At 47.4% G+C, this 17,108-nt stretch overlaps 1 protein-coding gene across 2 annotated transcripts in view; it reads left to right on the top strand.

Annotated features, from left to right (window-relative positions):
* LOC123764090 (uncharacterized) overlaps nucleotides 1-17,108 on the top strand; it is a 30,809-nt gene that overhangs the window by 5,565 nt on the left and 8,136 nt on the right. The window contains exons 2-7 of one of the 2 annotated variants that reach the window (XM_069329892.1): nucleotides 6,874-6,992; nucleotides 10,995-11,176; nucleotides 11,327-11,543; nucleotides 14,551-14,760; nucleotides 15,552-15,666; nucleotides 16,356-16,463. In XM_069329892.1, coding sequence (XP_069185993.1) covers nucleotides 6,874-6,992; nucleotides 10,995-11,176; nucleotides 11,327-11,543; nucleotides 14,551-14,760; nucleotides 15,552-15,666; nucleotides 16,356-16,463 — 951 coding nt within the window. The remainder of the gene's footprint in view (nucleotides 1-6,873; nucleotides 6,993-10,994; nucleotides 11,177-11,326; nucleotides 11,544-14,550; nucleotides 14,761-15,551; nucleotides 15,667-16,355; nucleotides 16,464-17,108) is intronic. The other variant, XM_069329893.1, reaches the window with a different exon arrangement.

Raw genomic sequence — 17,108 nt, 5'->3', positions numbered from 1 at the left:
CAATTCCAGACGTGTTTGCTTCCTAGCGCCTCGTACAACAATTCCAGACGTGTTTGCTTCCTAGCGCCTCGTACAACAATTCCAGACGTGTTTGCTTCCTAGCGCCTCGTACAACAATTCCAGACGTGTTTGCTTCCTAGCGCCTCGTACAACAATTCCAGACGTGTTTGCTTCCTAGCGCCTCGTACAACAATTCCAGACGTGTTTGCTTCCTAGCGTCTCGTACAACAATTCCAGACGTGTTTGCTTCCTAGCGTCTCGTACAACAATTCCAGACGTGTTTGCTTCCTAGCGCCTCGTACAACAATTCCAGACGTGTTTGCTTCCTAGCGTCTCGTACAACAATTCCAGACGTGTTTGCTTCCTAGCGTCTCGTACAACAATTCCAGACGTGTTTGCTTCCTAGCGTCTCGTACAACAATTCCAGACGTGTTTGCTTCCTAGCGCCTCGTACAACAATTCCAGACGTGTTTGCTTCCTAGCGCCTCGTACAACAATTCCAGACGTGTTTGCTTCCTAGCGCCTCGTACAACAATTCCAGACGTGTTTGCTTCCTAGCGTCTCGTACAACAATTCCAGACGTGTTTGCTTCCTAGCGTCTCGTACAACAATTCCAGACGTGTTTGCTTCCTAGCGTCTCGTACAACAATTCCAGACGTGTTTGCTTCCTAGCGTCTCGTACAACAATTCCAGACGTGTTTGCTTCCTAGCGTCTCGTACAACAATTCCAGACGTGTTTGCTTCCTAGCGCCTCGTACAACAATTCCAGACGTGTTTGCTTCCTAGCGCCTCGTACAACAATTCCAGACGTGTTTGCTTCCTAGCGTCTCGTACAACAATTCCAGACGTGTTTGCTTCCTAGCGTCTCGTACAACAATTCCAGACGTGTTTGCTTCCTAGCGCCTCGTACAACAATTCCAGACGTGTTTGCTTCCTAGCGTCTCGTACAACAATTCACGTCTAGTAACGATTATTTGTATTAAATATTGACTCAATTCCCGCCAAACACACACCAAAACTACGACGTTGGCACAACGTTCGAACAAGTTTTAACACCTCCTAACCAGTTATAACAACCAATATAACAAGTTGTAACAACGTTCTAATACGTCATAAACACGTTAAGCCAAGATGTAACAACTTTATTACAAGTTGTAACAAGCGGAAAATAGACAGTTTCGGTTTGTGTTTCAAGGGAATTAACCACTTTGCGAATGACTCGGACTTCACCGGACACTTTGAGAATGCTCCAGTGACTCGGATACTTTTGATATCGTTCGCCTTATGCGTTTTTGTTCTCGTATTGGCATCCTTGGTGATATTTAGCGCCCTCTGATTATTTTGCGTATTTGATGGTGCTACATAGCCTTCCCGGTTTGGTGCCTTCTTTTGATAATTACTTACTTACTTGAGAATGCTCCATACTAACCACTTATAGAACGAGAGGCTTTGGCCTACTTGTCACTTCAAGGACAAGAGGCTGTGTCAAAGGGATCGCCTGCATAGCGGTGCACAGTAGCTAGCATCGTTTAGAAGTGTGTGAAGATAACAGCTTAAGATAAGAACCAAAAGTTGATAGGACCTTACATTCCGTTATCTGAACCTCTGGTTATTGATAAGATGAGTTGTTGTGCTAACATTCAAGGGCACGGCTGCTGTGTTAGCACTCAAGGGCACGGCTGCTGTGTTAGCACTCAAGGGCACGGCTGCTGTGTTAGCACTCAAGGGCACGGCTGCTGTGTTAGCACTCAAGGGCACGGCTGCTGTGTTAGCACTCAAGGGCACGGCTGCTGTGTTAGCACTCAAGGACACGGCTGCTGTGTTAGCACTCAAGGGCACGGCTGCTGTGTTAGCACTCAAGGACACGGCTGCTGTGTTAGCACTCAAGGACACGGCTGCTGTGTTAGCACTCAAGGGCACGGCTGCTGTGTTAGCACTCAAGGGCACGGCTGCTGTGTTAGCACTCAAGAGCACGGCTGCTGTGTTAGCACTCAAGAGCACGGCTGCTGTGTTAGCACTCAAGGACACGGCTGCTGTGTTAGCACCCAAGGGCACGGCTGCTGTGTTAGCACTCAAGGGCACGGCTGCTGTGTTAGCACTCAAGGGCACGGCTGCTGTGTTAGCACTCAAGGACACGGCTGCTGTGTTAGCACTCAAGGACACGGCTGCTGTGTTAGCACTCAAGGGCACGGTTGTTAGCACTCAAGGGCACAACCGAGTAGTTTTAGGCCGGCCACACACGTGCAGTTTTAACTGACAGTTATGACTGTTCAGTTATAACTGTCACAGTTCAAACTGACGTCAGTTAAAAATGAAATGCACACACACACACACACACACACACACACACACACACACACACACACACACACACACACACACACACACACACACACACACACATATGGGGGCCTGGTAGCCTGGTGGATAGCGCGCAGGACTCGTAATTCTGTGGCGCGGGTTCGATTCCTGCACCAGGCAGAAACAAATGAGCAAAGTTTCTTTCACCCTGAATGCCCCTGTTACCAAGCAGTAAATAGGTACCTGGGAGTTAGTCAGCTGTCGCGGGCTGCTTCGTGGGGTGTGTGTGGTGTGGGAAACAAAAGTAGTTAGTAAACAGTTGATTGACAGTTGAGACGCGGGCCGAAAGTGCAGAGCTCAACCCCCGCAAGCACAACTAAGTGAATACACACACACACACACACACACACACACACACACACACACACACACACACACACACACACACACACTGATAATATTAGACAGTCAGTTGTATTGAATATAATTATTGGAATATTTAATAAAATAATTTGTAATTAGCGACAGATATTGACTGACAAAAATGAGCAAGAATTACACTATAAATATTTTAATATTAAATATCACTGGAAGATTTAACTGGAGAGTTGAATGCGTTGTAGATAGGTTGCTGTTATATATGGGTTGGTTGTGGAGACCATATGTATGGGATTTAGGGATATAATATATAAATAACAAAGGTACAAGCTGGCTGACTGGTTAAACTGGGGTATAGTAGGTTAATATAGGTACATTAGGTTAGGATAACTAATTATCCTAACATTAGTTAGGATAATTAGGTTAGGATATATATATATATATATATATATATATATATATATATATATATATATATATATATATATATATATATATATATATATATATATATATTGGTGAATACTGGCAGCAGGTTTTCTTTTAAACATGTCTCATTGAATATGACCGCATATTCAGTATTTACTATCTTCTGGTTTAGGGCTTCTATCCCTCTATTTTCCTAGCATCAGGGCTCAGCTGAAAGAGGTTCTCCAAAACTCATTTTCATTATTTCAAGGTGAAGAAAAAAGTGAATTATTATAGAATGTATTACAATTATTTATACAATTTGCACAACGTTTCGAACCTCCATGGTTCATTCTCAAGTGAAATGAAATTACAGGACTCGTTGATTTATACCCGTATGGGGTCAGGTAATAAAGGTAAAAACAAGGGGGATACATAGGGGATAAATGGGGGACGAAGCACATAAGAACATAAGAATAAAGGTAACTGCAGAAGGCCTATTGGCCCATACGAGGCAGCTCCTATCTACATACAAAGATTAGTCAAGTGTAATTGGCCTGTTATGTTGAACAGTGTCTTCTGTGTTGGCATCGTTATATTCCGGTCTTGTCCTTACTCTCATGGTGGGTAGAGTAAATAGTTCCGTGATTTGGGTGTTCATGGTTGGTTGTTCTATTCTAATGTGAACTGCTTCAAGACTTTGTAACCTTCTTGCATCTTGGGTTTTGTCTATTATACAGGTATTTTTGTTCATTTCTCTTGTTAGGGTGATGTCGTGGGCTTGTCTCATGTGATTCCTGGGGGCACCGGATTGAAGGTGTCATGTCAAACATGGACACGGCTGCTGTGTCAACACTCAAGGACACGACTGTTGTGTCAACACTCAAGGACACGGCTGTTGTGGCAACACTCAAGGACACGGCTGTTGTGTCAACACTCAAGGACACGACTGTTGTGTCAACACTCAAGGACACGGCTGTTGTGTCAACACTCAAGGACACGGCTGTTGTGTCAACACTCAAGGACACGGCTGTTGTGTCAACACTCAAGGACACGGCTGTTGTGTCAACACTCAAGGACACGGCTGTTGTGTCAACACTCAAGGACACGGCTGTTGTGTCAACACTCAAGGACACGACTGTTGTGTCAACACTCAAGGACACGGCTGTTGTGTCAACACTCAAGGACACGACTGTTGTGTCAACACTCAAGGACACGGCTGTTGTGTCAACACTCAAGGACACGGCTGTTGTGTCAACACTCAAGGACACGGCTGTTGTGTCAACACTCAAGGACACGGCTGTTGTGTCAACACTCAAGGACACGGCTGTTGTGTCAACACTCAAGGACACGGCTGTTGTGTCAACACTCAAGGACACGACTGTTGTCAACACTCAAGGACACGGCTGTTGTTGTCAACACTCAAGGACACGGCTGTTGTTGTCAACACTCAAGGACACGACTGTTGTCAACACTCAAGGACACGGCTGTTGTTGTCAACACTCAAGGACACGACTGTTGTCAACACTCAAGGGCTTCAATCCCACAAAACTGTAGCATCATCTCTAGCGGCTTCGCTCCGACGTGAGAGAAGGGCGGTGTCTGCCCTCGGGCGCCGGCTTGGGGACCTTCAGCCCCAACCATCTCGGTACTCACCTAGTTGTGCTTGCGAGGGTTGAGCTCTGGCTCTTTGGTCCCGCCTCTCAACCGTCAATCAACAGGTGTACAGATTCCTGTTGATTGACGGTTGAGAGGCGGGACCAAAGAGCCAGAGCTCAACCCCCGCCTCTCAGTATATAGGTAACCATGATATATATGTACCTCCGCCTACAGTTTAGACCTATTGTCTTGTGTATGACCCTCTGTCCTGCGTGACAGTGAATACCAGCATTATCCTCACTTTAATAAGACTTAATCGAAATCCTCAGATTAGGCAAAATTGTAATTAATGTTGTCAATAAAGATGTTAATAATAATAAAGTATACAGGTTGGAGTGACTGCCCTGAACGCCGTAATCAGCGTGACAGCTTGTCACAAACATTTGAGCTAACTTATAATTACATTTTTGATAAATGTATAATTTATTATTCAGTCAACATATTTATGTATGCTTCACTGCTTGAGGGGGTTGAGCTCTGGCTCTTTGGTCCCGCCTCTCAACCGTACGTGTACCCGACCTGTAACACAACCCACAACACTACATAATCACTAGAACGCACAACCACAAGAACACACAACCGTCAGAAAACACATTAGGGGGCGCTGGTGGCTGAGTAGACAGCACACTGGATTCGTAGTCCTGTGGTCCCGGGTTCGATTGCCGGCGCCGGCGGAAAGAGATGGGCAGCGTTTCTTTCACCCTGATGCGCCTGTTACCTAGCAGTAAATAGGTACCTAGGAGTTAGACAGCTGTTACGCATACACAAACACCTTCCTGTGTGTGTGTGTGGGGGGGGGGGGAAATAAAAGTTAGTAGTAAAATTTAACTAGTTAGTAACAGTTGAGAGGCGGGCCGAAGGAGCAGAGCTCAACCCCTACAACTAGGTTGCGGGGGTTGTATTCCCCCAGCAATGTATTCCTCCGCAATATTGCACCTAGTTGTATTCACAACTAGGTGAATACACCCACAAGAACAATCGACCACAGGAAAACAACTGCAGAACACAAACATACAAAAACATTCAATCTTATGAACACCCACCCACGAGAACCCCCAAGAACACACAGGAACACACACACCCACAAGAACACACACGCACAAGAACACACACGCACAAGAACACACACCCACAAGAACACACACGCACAAGAACACACACCCACAAGAACACACACGCACAAGAACACACACGCACAAGAACACACAACACACAGGAACACACACACCCACAAGAACACACAGGAACACACACACCCACAAGAACACACAACACACAGGAACACACACACCCACAAGAACACACAGGAACACACACACCCACAAGAACACACAACACACAGGAACACACACACCCACAAGAACACACAACACACAGGAACACACACACCCACAAGAACACACAACAACTCACAGGAAGGATGAGTGAGCAGGGAAGAGACATGCAGAACCAGAACATGTTTTGGTTCAGTTTTCCACTGAAGAGGCAATAATACATCACCTCTCTGTCCCTCGTCACCTCTCTGCCCCTCGTCACCTCTCTGCCCCTCACCGACCCTCGTCACCTCTCTGCCCCTCACCGACCCTCGTCACCTCTCTGCCCCCTCACCGACCCTCGTCACCTCTCTGCCCCCTCACCGACCCTCGTCACCTCTCTGCCTCTCACCGACCCTCGTCACCTCTCTGCCTCTCACCGACCCTTGTCACCTCTCTGCCTCTCACCGACCCTCGTCACCTCTCTGCCTCTCACCGACCCTTGTCACCTCTCTGCCTCTCACCGACCCTTGTCACCTCTCTACCTCTCACCGACCCTTGTCACCTCTCTGCCTCTCACCGACCCTTGTCACCTCTCTGCCTCTCACCGACCCTTGTCACCTCTCTGCCTCTCACCGACCCTCGTCACCTCTCTGCCTCTCACCGACCCTCGACACCTCTCTGCCTCTCACCGACCCTTGTCACCTCTCTGCCCTTCAGGAGAACATGAACAAGATCACGTCGACCACTAGAACACAACCGCCAGTACACAACAAGAAGAACAAACAACCACTTGAAAACAACACACAAACACACCGTGTCCCGCGTAGAGCAAAATACAGTTGATTAAAGTAAGTCATCTCACCCTATACAGGTGCTGGTGGTGGCGAAGAGGGAGACAGAGTGCTTGTGTGAGGAACTTCGTGCGTGCCTTGGTTCGATCTCCGTGGCCCTCCTTACCGGCCTGCAGGGTTACCACCAGGTTCTTCGAGTGTGAGATGACCCCTCTTCATCTTGCTGGTTTTTTGTCCATATTGCTTGTTCAGTATTGTTGTTATTTTAGGTTGTTTAAATTGTTATCTTGGGTGAAGGAAGCAACCACAGGGGCCAAAACAAGGAAGCTGAAGATAAAAACATTGAATTACTACATTTCCAAACATGTATATTTATAGATTGCGAGAATTAATAGTTGAATATATTGACTGACAAATACATTACTAGTACGGGGTCAATTTAATGACAAAGTAACATTAAAGTAGAAGATAATTCTCTTACCAATATAGTATTGCAGTCTCCGTGGTGTAGTGGTAAGACACGCTCCTGGCGTTTCGCAAGCGCTTTGTCCTGGGTTCGTATCCTGGCCGGGGAGGATTTACAGGGCGTCAATCCCTAACTGTAGCCACTGTTTACCAAACAGTAAAATCGGTGCCTGGTTATTAAACGATTTCGTGGGGTCGTATTCCGGTGGACATAGACCTAAAGACTTGCCAGAAACGCTATGCCTGCTAGTGGCTGTACAAGAATGTAAGAACTCTTGTATGTATATGTGTGTGTGTATATATATAATATATATATATATATATATATAATATATATATATATATATATATATATATATATATATATATATATATATATATATATATATATAATATATATATATATATATATATATATATATATATATATATATATATATATATATATCACTAAGAACTCTTTGACCCGGCAAGGATTCGAACCCATGCCGTCCAGGATCACCCCTAAACGTACACAGTACCGTGACCACCGCCGCACCAATGATCGTCTTGGCTTGCGCGGTCGTGCAGCTTTCTCACACATGTTAGACTCAGTGCGGCCCGTGCATGCGCCAGAATTTGATGAAAAACTGTACCCAAATGGATCCATGAGTGTCGTCGGGGGTTGGTCAGTCAGGGAGCTTAGTTAATAAGCACCAGGACTGACCAATCCTTATAGACGATCATTGGTACGGTGGTCACGGTACTGTGTACGTTTAGGGGTGATCCTGGACGGCATGGGTTCGAATCCTGGCCGGGTCAAAGAGTTCTTAGTGATCTATGGCTTGCGCGTTCATGCAGCTTCATGCCTATATATATATCTCCTGAATACAGTAATCCTGACCACGAATGATATAAGGTAAGTCTCAGACAATAATATTTATCCCACCTCTGCCTGCTCAAGTCTTACTGGGCTCCAACATAATACTGAAGACTCAAACAGCTGACCCTGCATTCCGAGCCGTAACACATAACAGAGGCACAAGAACGTATCTAGGCACCTTATGAGTGGAGAAAATAAACAATCCCACAACAAAATTGTCAAGATCAACAATCTATTGTAGACTATTTAAAATTTTTAATGTTTTTAAAACTTAATTCATTGCTGTTTTAATGAGGCCTGTGTGATTAACTGTGTTAACTGATGCACCAGAATTGTAAAAATATATTCGCTCTCAAGCAATAACGTAACTGTTAATTAAGATGGAGGCGGACCTAGTAGTCCCACCTCCTTCGTTACCAGAAATAATCAGGGTAGAATTCTACCAGACTTACCGGCCAGCTTCCGTTGTCCTGCCCTAACTAATCCCTGGAGCAGAGATCCCCTAGAGCGGAACTCCTCACCACAAGACTCACCCGGTGCCTTAATTTTATATAATTGAAGCTGTCTTAGTGTCTCCGGTAAGAAGCAGCGCCCCTTCCTCTTTCAGATTACGTCGCTGTTCGCTCGTGTGCACTACGGCCAAATATTGACAATTCGAAATGGAAATTTATTGTCCAATTAAATTTTGTTAATTTTTTCCCCAAAACAGCAAGTTAAGGGTCCTCTGGTAGGTACGGAGGGCAGGAAGTTCTCCTAAGGTCTCAAAACATCATGAAAACCATTAATTGAAGGTTTCCTCTCCTAACCTAACAGCCTAAGCCCAAAACAAAACGGGACAGTACATCACTTTTTGTGAGCCGATTTAATTTTGAATTACGTAGATGTTTAGCCTGAGTGCGCATACGAGCGAAATGTGACCTAGTTTGTACGAGGACGGGTTGGGCAAGCGACACCTCTGCCACCATGACCACCAAAGGCAGACCCATCACGCGCTCCGGTTCACAACTTTAGGGTTTTAGTATAGTATTTGATCTGGTCCTCTGTCCTCTAAGGGTTTGGTTCCCCTCTCATCCTTCCTCTCGTCCTCCCTCAAACATCAACCTTTCTGCCCACTCCCCCCACATCAACCTCTGCCCCCCTCCCCCCACATCAACCTCTGCCCCCCCTCTCCCCCCATCAATCCCTGCCCCCTTCCCCCCCATCAACCTCTGCCCCCCCCCCCCAATTATCCGCTCTTCCCTTTCATAAAAAAAATAATATTGAGAAATTAAACTAATTTGTATTTAAAGAAATAATTTGTTTTGATGAAAAGTGTTCGGACAACTGAACGAATATATTTCACACTTAACCAGGATTGCATCGTTGAGAATCGGGTCGGGGGTGTGAATGATTAATCATATTTATTAAATCATTTAATTTTGGCCTACCCCGACCTGCCTATGTCCGTCCCGTACCCCAGACCATCTTCCCTATACATTTGGGTAAGGCTTTAGCCCCGAGGCTGTGGCCTCCACCTTTAAACAGAGACAGTCTCTCTTACAGTATACTATATATCAGCGTGGCCTGGGGGTCTGTCTCCCATCTCTCCATCAATCTATCCATCCATCTGTCCTATTCATCTATATACCTATCCAGCTGTCTATCCATTTATCCATCAATCTAGACAACTTATCTATTCATCTATCCATCCATCTGCTGTCTGCCTCATTTTCCCTGACTGTCCCAGCCTCATTCTGCCTATTTCCTCAATGCCTGTCTGTCTCTGTCATTGTCTGTTTGGCTTACTCTGCCTCTGCTTCTCCCTGACACTGTCTGTCTTTCTCTTATACAAAAATGTAACTGGCTTGAGAAAGCCTTAAAGGCGTGTAAGAATCTTCTGTTTTATGCGAGAACGCGCAAGTTATCGCCAATTTGAACGCCACCAGAACATTTCTGTTCATTTCCCCGAGATCAGTGAATACTGGCGCATATTACCATAAGATTTTTTGTTGTTTCAAAAGGTTACTTTGTAAATATTTGTTGGTGTCGCTGGCGGGCAGTGCCAAACATGGTCGTGCGGGGGGGGGGGGGGGGAGTCTGAATGTGACCGTGGCACGCTGTTCCCCTTTGAACTCTGAGGACCTCAGATTTATATATATATATATATATATATATATATATATATATATATATATATATATATATATATATATATATATATATATATATAATATATATATATATAATTTCCTGCGTAGGTATTTACGCAGGAAATTTATATATTTTTTCTATATATAGATAAATCCTGCGTAGATATTTACAGAGGTAAATATTTTGAAAACAAGAAAATTACACCAGACTATAACAAAATAGTAGTTTACAACATTATTTACTGATTTCGGGAAAATGAATATAAATTTTGTGATATTCAAACTTGGGCCGTAGCACCATAAAGCATGTAACTTGACTAGTCCGCTGCTGCTGCTGGTGCTGCTGCTCAGTCCTACCGATGGTCAACCCACTAAACTCCCACAGATTCAAAGCAATCTGGTAACTATTATATTTTTGAATATTCCATTAATTATACTAACTAATTGCTCTTATTGTGTTGAGGGGGGAGTGGGGGGGTGGGTGGGGGTGACGGGAGAGAAGGGGGGCTGGAAGGGAAGGTAATAGGGGATAGGGGGAAAAAGAGTAAAAGAGAGAGAGAGAGAGAGAATGATAGAGAGATAGACAGACAGACTTATACCATAGACAGTTTTTTATAGACAAAGATATATAAAGAGCGAGAGACCCGGGCAACTTTTGTACCCTTCGATATATGTATATACATAGTGTGTATATATGAGAGTTGGTGTGGGTGTTGTGTAATATGTGACGGGGTGTGTGTCGCAGGCTGGAGAGTCACAGTGTGGTGGTGTGGAGTGAGGCGGAGGGCGGCGAGGCGCTCCACCAGCTGCCGTGCTCACAGTTCAGTCTGGTGGTGGAGTGGGAGGGTGCCGGCGTGCCAGCCTCCGCCTGCGTCCAACACTGCACCAGGCAGAACATCCCAGTCATCTCCCTCACCCACCTCCCAGGTGCGTATCATCACACTATTCTCTACCTTTATTATACCTCCAAGTAACTGCTAAACGGCAGCTTTAATTCACTCAAGAAACTGTACAAGTAGAGATGATATATTTTTGAAGGTGTATTATAATGAGGCGAGTTGTACTGTTTGTTGGCAGGCGGGAGGGTGGAGGAGGAGGGGAGCCGTGAGGAGAAGAGAGCCAGGATCATCCCGAGTGTGGAGGAGCCGCCGCCGCCGCAGCGTGAGGCCGGTGGTGGTGGGGCCAGCCCGGACACCTTCACCCTGGTGGCCTCCTCTACTGTCACCAACAACGCCGAGCTCCACTACATCCTCACCTCCATTTATAACATCAACCTGGTGGAGAGGTGTCTCAGGTGCGACCTGCCCCTCTTGCTGCCCCACGACGCACCCCACCCGTCACAACACGGTCACAGTATTGTCACACCCGTCACAGCACGGTCACACCCGTCACAGTATTGTCACACCCGTCACAGCACCGTCACAGTATTATCACACCCGTCACAGTATTGTCACACCCGTCACAGTATTGTCACACCCGTCACAGCACCGTCACAGTATTATCACACCCGTCACAGTATTGTCACACCCGTCACAGTATTGTCACACCCGTCACAGTATTGTCACACCCGTCACAGTATTGTCACACCCGTCACAGTATTGTCACACCCGTCACAGTATTGTCACACCCGTCACAGTATTGTCACACCCGTCACAGTATTGTCACACCCGTCACAGTATTGTCACACCCGTCACAGTATTGTCACACCCGTCATAGCACCGTCACACCCGTCACAGTATTGTCACACCCGTCACAGTATTGTCACACCCGTCACAGCACGGTCACACCCGTCACAGCACGGTCACACCCGTCACAGCACGGTCACACCCGTCACAGCACGGTCACACCCGCCACAGCACCGTCACACCCGCCACAGTATTGTCACACCCGCCACAGTATTGTCACACCCGTCACAGTATTGTCACAGTATTGTCACACCCGTCACAGTATTGTCACACCCGTCACAGTATTGTCACACCCGTCACAGTATTGTCACACCCGTCACAGTATTGCCACACCCGTCACAGTATAGTCACACCCGTCACAGTATTGCCACACCCGTCACAGTATTGCCACACCCGTCACAGCACGGTCACACCCGTCACAGTATTGCCACACCCGTCACAGCACGGTCACACCCGTCACAGCACGGTCACACCCGTCACAGCACGGTCACAACCGTCACAGCACGGTCACAACCGTCACAGTATTGTCACAATACGGTCACAACCGTCACAGCACGGTCACACCCGTCACAGCACGGTCACACCCGTCACAGCACGGTCACACCTGTCACAGTATTGTCACAATACGGTCACAACCGTCACAGTATTGCCACACCCGTCACAATACGATCACACCCGTCACAGCACGGTCACAGTATTGTCACACCCGTCACAATACGGTCACACCCGTCACAGTATTGTCACACCCGTCACAATACGGTCACACCCGTCACAGTATTGCCTCACCCGTCATCCTTCACTCAGGTCTCACCTGTGTACCCAACAGTAATTGAGAACCTGGTTGTAAAACAATTGAACGATGATGTTATGGGGAAAACAGTCAAAGGTATCTTAACTTGTTCAGTACCTGTCACGAGACATAACCCAACCCGTCCTCTTTAAAATAACGCCACTTTTGGCTGGTATGCGCCGCTATGGCCAAATTTGGACGTAATTTGAAATGAAATCGACTCACAAAAGTGACGTACTGTTCCGTTTTCTGTTTGAGTCGTCCGGCTTACTTGGCCATCTTAGAAGAGGAAACTTTCCATTAACGTTTTTCATACCGTTTTGAAACTTTGAGAATTTCCTGCCCACCTAACCTACCAGAGGATCCTTAACTTACTGTTGTTGAACAAAAAATCCAAAATTTATTTTCATTTATTTTTCATTTTCAAATTACGTCCATATTCGGCCATACTGGTAAACGGCCAAAAGCGACGTTCTTTTTAAGATGACAGATTGACCCCCAGGGGCCGGATTCACGAAGCAGTTACGCAGGTACTTACGAACCTGTACATCTTTTCTCAATCTTTGGCGGCTTTGTTTACAATTATTACACAGTTAATGAGGAGGCATCAGGAGGCTGTTTATAACAATAACAGCAGTTGATTGGGAAGTTTTCATGCTTGTAAATTGTTTAATAAATGTAAATAAAGCCGTCAAAGATTGAGAAAAGCTGTACACGTTAGTAAGTATCTACGTAACTGCTTCGTGAATCTGGGCCCAGTACTGCAGCACACTCAGTTAAGTAATAATAACAACTTGTTACATACGTTACGCTTGTTATGTTAGGCCTAACAGATAACACGGGGTACAAACTGCCAGTAATGATTCATCTGATAACGCAACAAATTTTTGTGTGAAGAAAATGTGGAAACTTTCTTGAATTTTATTTTAGAGGAAAATATCACCTTGTAGACGCCAGAGTGCGCGCGTGTGTGTGTGTGTGTGTGTAGACACCAGAGTGCGCGTGTGTGTGTAGACGCCAGAGTGCGGGTGTGTGTGTGTGTCTGGGTAGACGCCAGATTGCGTGTGTGTGTGTCTGGGTAGACGCCAGAGTGCGGGTGTGTGTGGGGTAGACGCCAGAGTGCGGGTGTGTGTGTGTGTGGGGTAGACGCCAGATTGCGTGTGTGTGTGTCTGGGGTAGACGCCAGAGTGCGGGGATGCTGGGGGGGGGAGGTGTGAGGTAGACGCCAGAGTGCGGGGGGGGGGGGGTAGACGCCAGAGTGCGGGTGAGAGTGTCGGGTAGACGCCAGAGTGCGGGGATGCGGGGGGGGGGTGTGGGGTAGACGCCAGAGTGCGGGTGTGTGTGTGTGGGGTAGACGCCAGAGTGCGGGTGTGAGTGTCTGGGGTAGACGCCAGAGTGCGGGGGTGTGAGTGTGTGGGGTAGACGCCAGAGTGCGGGGGTGTGAGTGCGTGGGGTAGACGCCAGAGTGCGGGGGTGTGAGTGTCTGGGGTAGACGCCAGAGTGCGGGGGTGTGAGTGTGTGGGGTAGACGCCAGAGTGCGGGGGGGGGTGTCTGGGGTAGACGCCAAAGTGCGTGTGTGAGAGTGTCTGGGGTAGACGCCAGAGTGCGTGTGAGAGTGTCTGGGGTAGACGCCAGAGTGCGTGTGTGTGTCTGGGGTAGACGCCAGAGTGCGGGTGTGAGTGTGGGGTAGACGCCAGAGTGCGGGTGTGTGTGTCTGGGTAGACGCCAGAGTGCGGGTGTGAGTGTGGGGTAGACGCCAGAGTGCGGGAGTGCGTGAGTGTGACAGCTGGCGCCCATGGTAAGAGTGAGGTGGTCCACGCCCACAGGGACGTGGTGCTGGAGGAGGAGGGGGGCGGCGCCGCCCACGCCTGGCCACACCTGCTCCTCGACGAGCGCACCAGTGTCCTGCTCCAGCCACTACACCAGCTGAGAACTGACGCCCACCTGCACCAGCTGACCTGCCAGGTGGTTCTCCTCTCCCTCCAGTGCACCACCTGCTACATCATACTCTACTCTCACCCTCCGGCTAATTCTGGGTACGTGCACCTCTCTCTTGGTTGACAGTGACCCGGGGAATATACCTTATTAATCAACAGTTAAGGGACGACATGCGCTGCGCTCTATGCAACTTTATGGGAATACCGCATGGTTTAGTTCTCTAGTTACACGGCTACAGTACTGTAGTGTAAGTGATGACTTGTAGTTACACGGCTACAGTACTGTAGTGTAAGTGATGACCTGTAGTTACACGGCTACAGTACTGTAGTGTAAGTGATGACCTGTAGTTACACGGCTACAGTACTGTAGTGTAAGTGATGACTTGTAGTTACACGGCTACAGTACTGTAGTGTAAGTGATGACCTGTAGTTACACGGCTACAGTACTGTAGTGTAAGTGATGACTTGTAGTTACACGGCTACAGTACTGTAGTGTAAGTGATGACCTGTAGTTACACGGCTACAGTACTGTAGTGTAAGTGATGACCTGTAGTTACACGGCTACAGTACTGTAGTGTAAGTGATGACTTGTAGTTACACGGCTACAGTACTGTAGTGTAAGTGATGACCTGTAGTTACACGGCTACAGTACTGTAGTGTAAGTGATGACTTGTAGTTACACGGCTACAGTACTGTAGTGTAAGTGATGACTTGTAGTTACACGGCTACAGTACTGTAGTGTAAGTGATGACCTGCAGTTATACTGGTAGGATGCAGATGCTATTACATGAAATTGTAAAGATTGATTCAATAATGAAGTGTTAATGTGGCACTATGAGCACACAGTTATCACTGGTGCCGGTGACTGATGGAGTGTTAATGTTGGTTAGTTATGTGTTCCGGAGCGGCGTGGTGAAGGCCCTCGCCCGCCTGGTGGCCACCTGTGCTCTCTTCCGCTCCCCGGACTATACTGTCTCCCTCCTCCTGGCCCACAACCTCCACCAGGTGAGTGAGTCTCCCTCCTCCTGGCCCACAACCTCCACCAGGTGAGTGAGTCTCCCTCCTCCTGGCCCACAACCTCCACCAGGTGAGTGAGTCTCCCTCCTCCTGGCCCACAACCTCCACCAGGTGAGTGAGTCTCCCTCCTCCTGGCCCACAACCTCCACCAGGTGAGTGAGTCTCCCTCCTCCTGGCCCACAACCTCCACCAGGTGAGTGAGTCTCCCTCCTCCTGGCCCACAACCTCCACCAGGTGAGTGAGTCTCCCTCCTCCTGGCCCACAACCTCCACCAGGTGAGTGAGTCTCCCTCCTCCTGGCCCACAACCTCCACCAGGTGAGTGAGTCTCCCTCCTCCTGGCCCACAACCTCCACCAGGTGAGTGAGTCTCCCTCCTCCTGGCCCACAACCTCCACCAGGTGAGTGAGTCTCCCTCCTCCTGGCCCACAACCTCCACCAGGTGAGTGAGTCTCCCTCCTCCTGGCCCACAACCTCCACCACACTGAAGGGTCGTCTACGTACCTAAACCAATAAAGGTTTACATTGGAGGTTTGTTTAATAAACATATTTTCAAGAAATTCCATATAAACGTAAACGTCAAATAAAGGTATACAGATCAAAATATATTAAGAACCTACACAAGCTGATGAATATATTCATTTGTTGACTAAATCATCGTTGGCATTAAAATGTGACAGGTTGGGGAGATGGTCCGCAAGGTGGGGGAGGCGACGCTGGCAGCCTCGCCCTGCTGGGACAGGGAGGAGTGGACTACCAGGCCCTGGCTCACACCTCAGATGAGTTCGGTAAGTCTCCATGTAGCACCCCTACTTCCCTTCACTGGGACTCTAGCAGACTCGATCCACGGACCCCACGCGTGTGGGGTCGAAGCTCTCTCCACCGAGCTTTTGAGTAGTCTTAATAAGGAAAGAGAGTCTGTGGTTCGAGTCTCCTAGAGCCCAGGTGAATGGAATGTTTATTCCCACGGAAGTTTGGGCTCCTACTTCCACTTTTGTGCTGTGTGTACTGCTGTTACTGCCGTGTTGTGGCTGATACTACTGAAACACCTACCCCCAAGAACCTTGGGGGGTTCTCTCCTCCAAACAACAAGGTTTAATGTTTATTATTTTAGCACAAACTCAATGTCAAGAGGTTGTGACTAGGCCAGCTGGTGAAGATGGTCTCCTTCAGTACACCTCACAAGACGCTGCTGCTAGTGATGACACCATCCTCACTCGAACATAAAACTTGCACAAGGCCAGTCTTCCTCATCTCATTAAGTTTATATGCCTACATACTGGTGAAGTTGATAATGTTGATATTTCTAGTAATACAATTACTTTCACAAGAGGTGTGACCTGATTGTATATGTGAGGACCTTGAACCTCCAAGAAACAAATGACATTCGAGGGAACCAATTTGGAACCCCGACTAATCACTTGTATATTGGC

This window comes from Procambarus clarkii, chromosome 23 (genome assembly GCF_040958095.1).
Source record: "Procambarus clarkii isolate CNS0578487 chromosome 23, FALCON_Pclarkii_2.0, whole genome shotgun sequence".
NCBI classification, from domain to species: domain Eukaryota; kingdom Metazoa; phylum Arthropoda; class Malacostraca; order Decapoda; family Cambaridae; genus Procambarus; species Procambarus clarkii.
The sequence above is the reverse complement of the archived record's forward strand: the minus strand, read 5'-3'. Positions and strand labels throughout refer to the sequence as shown.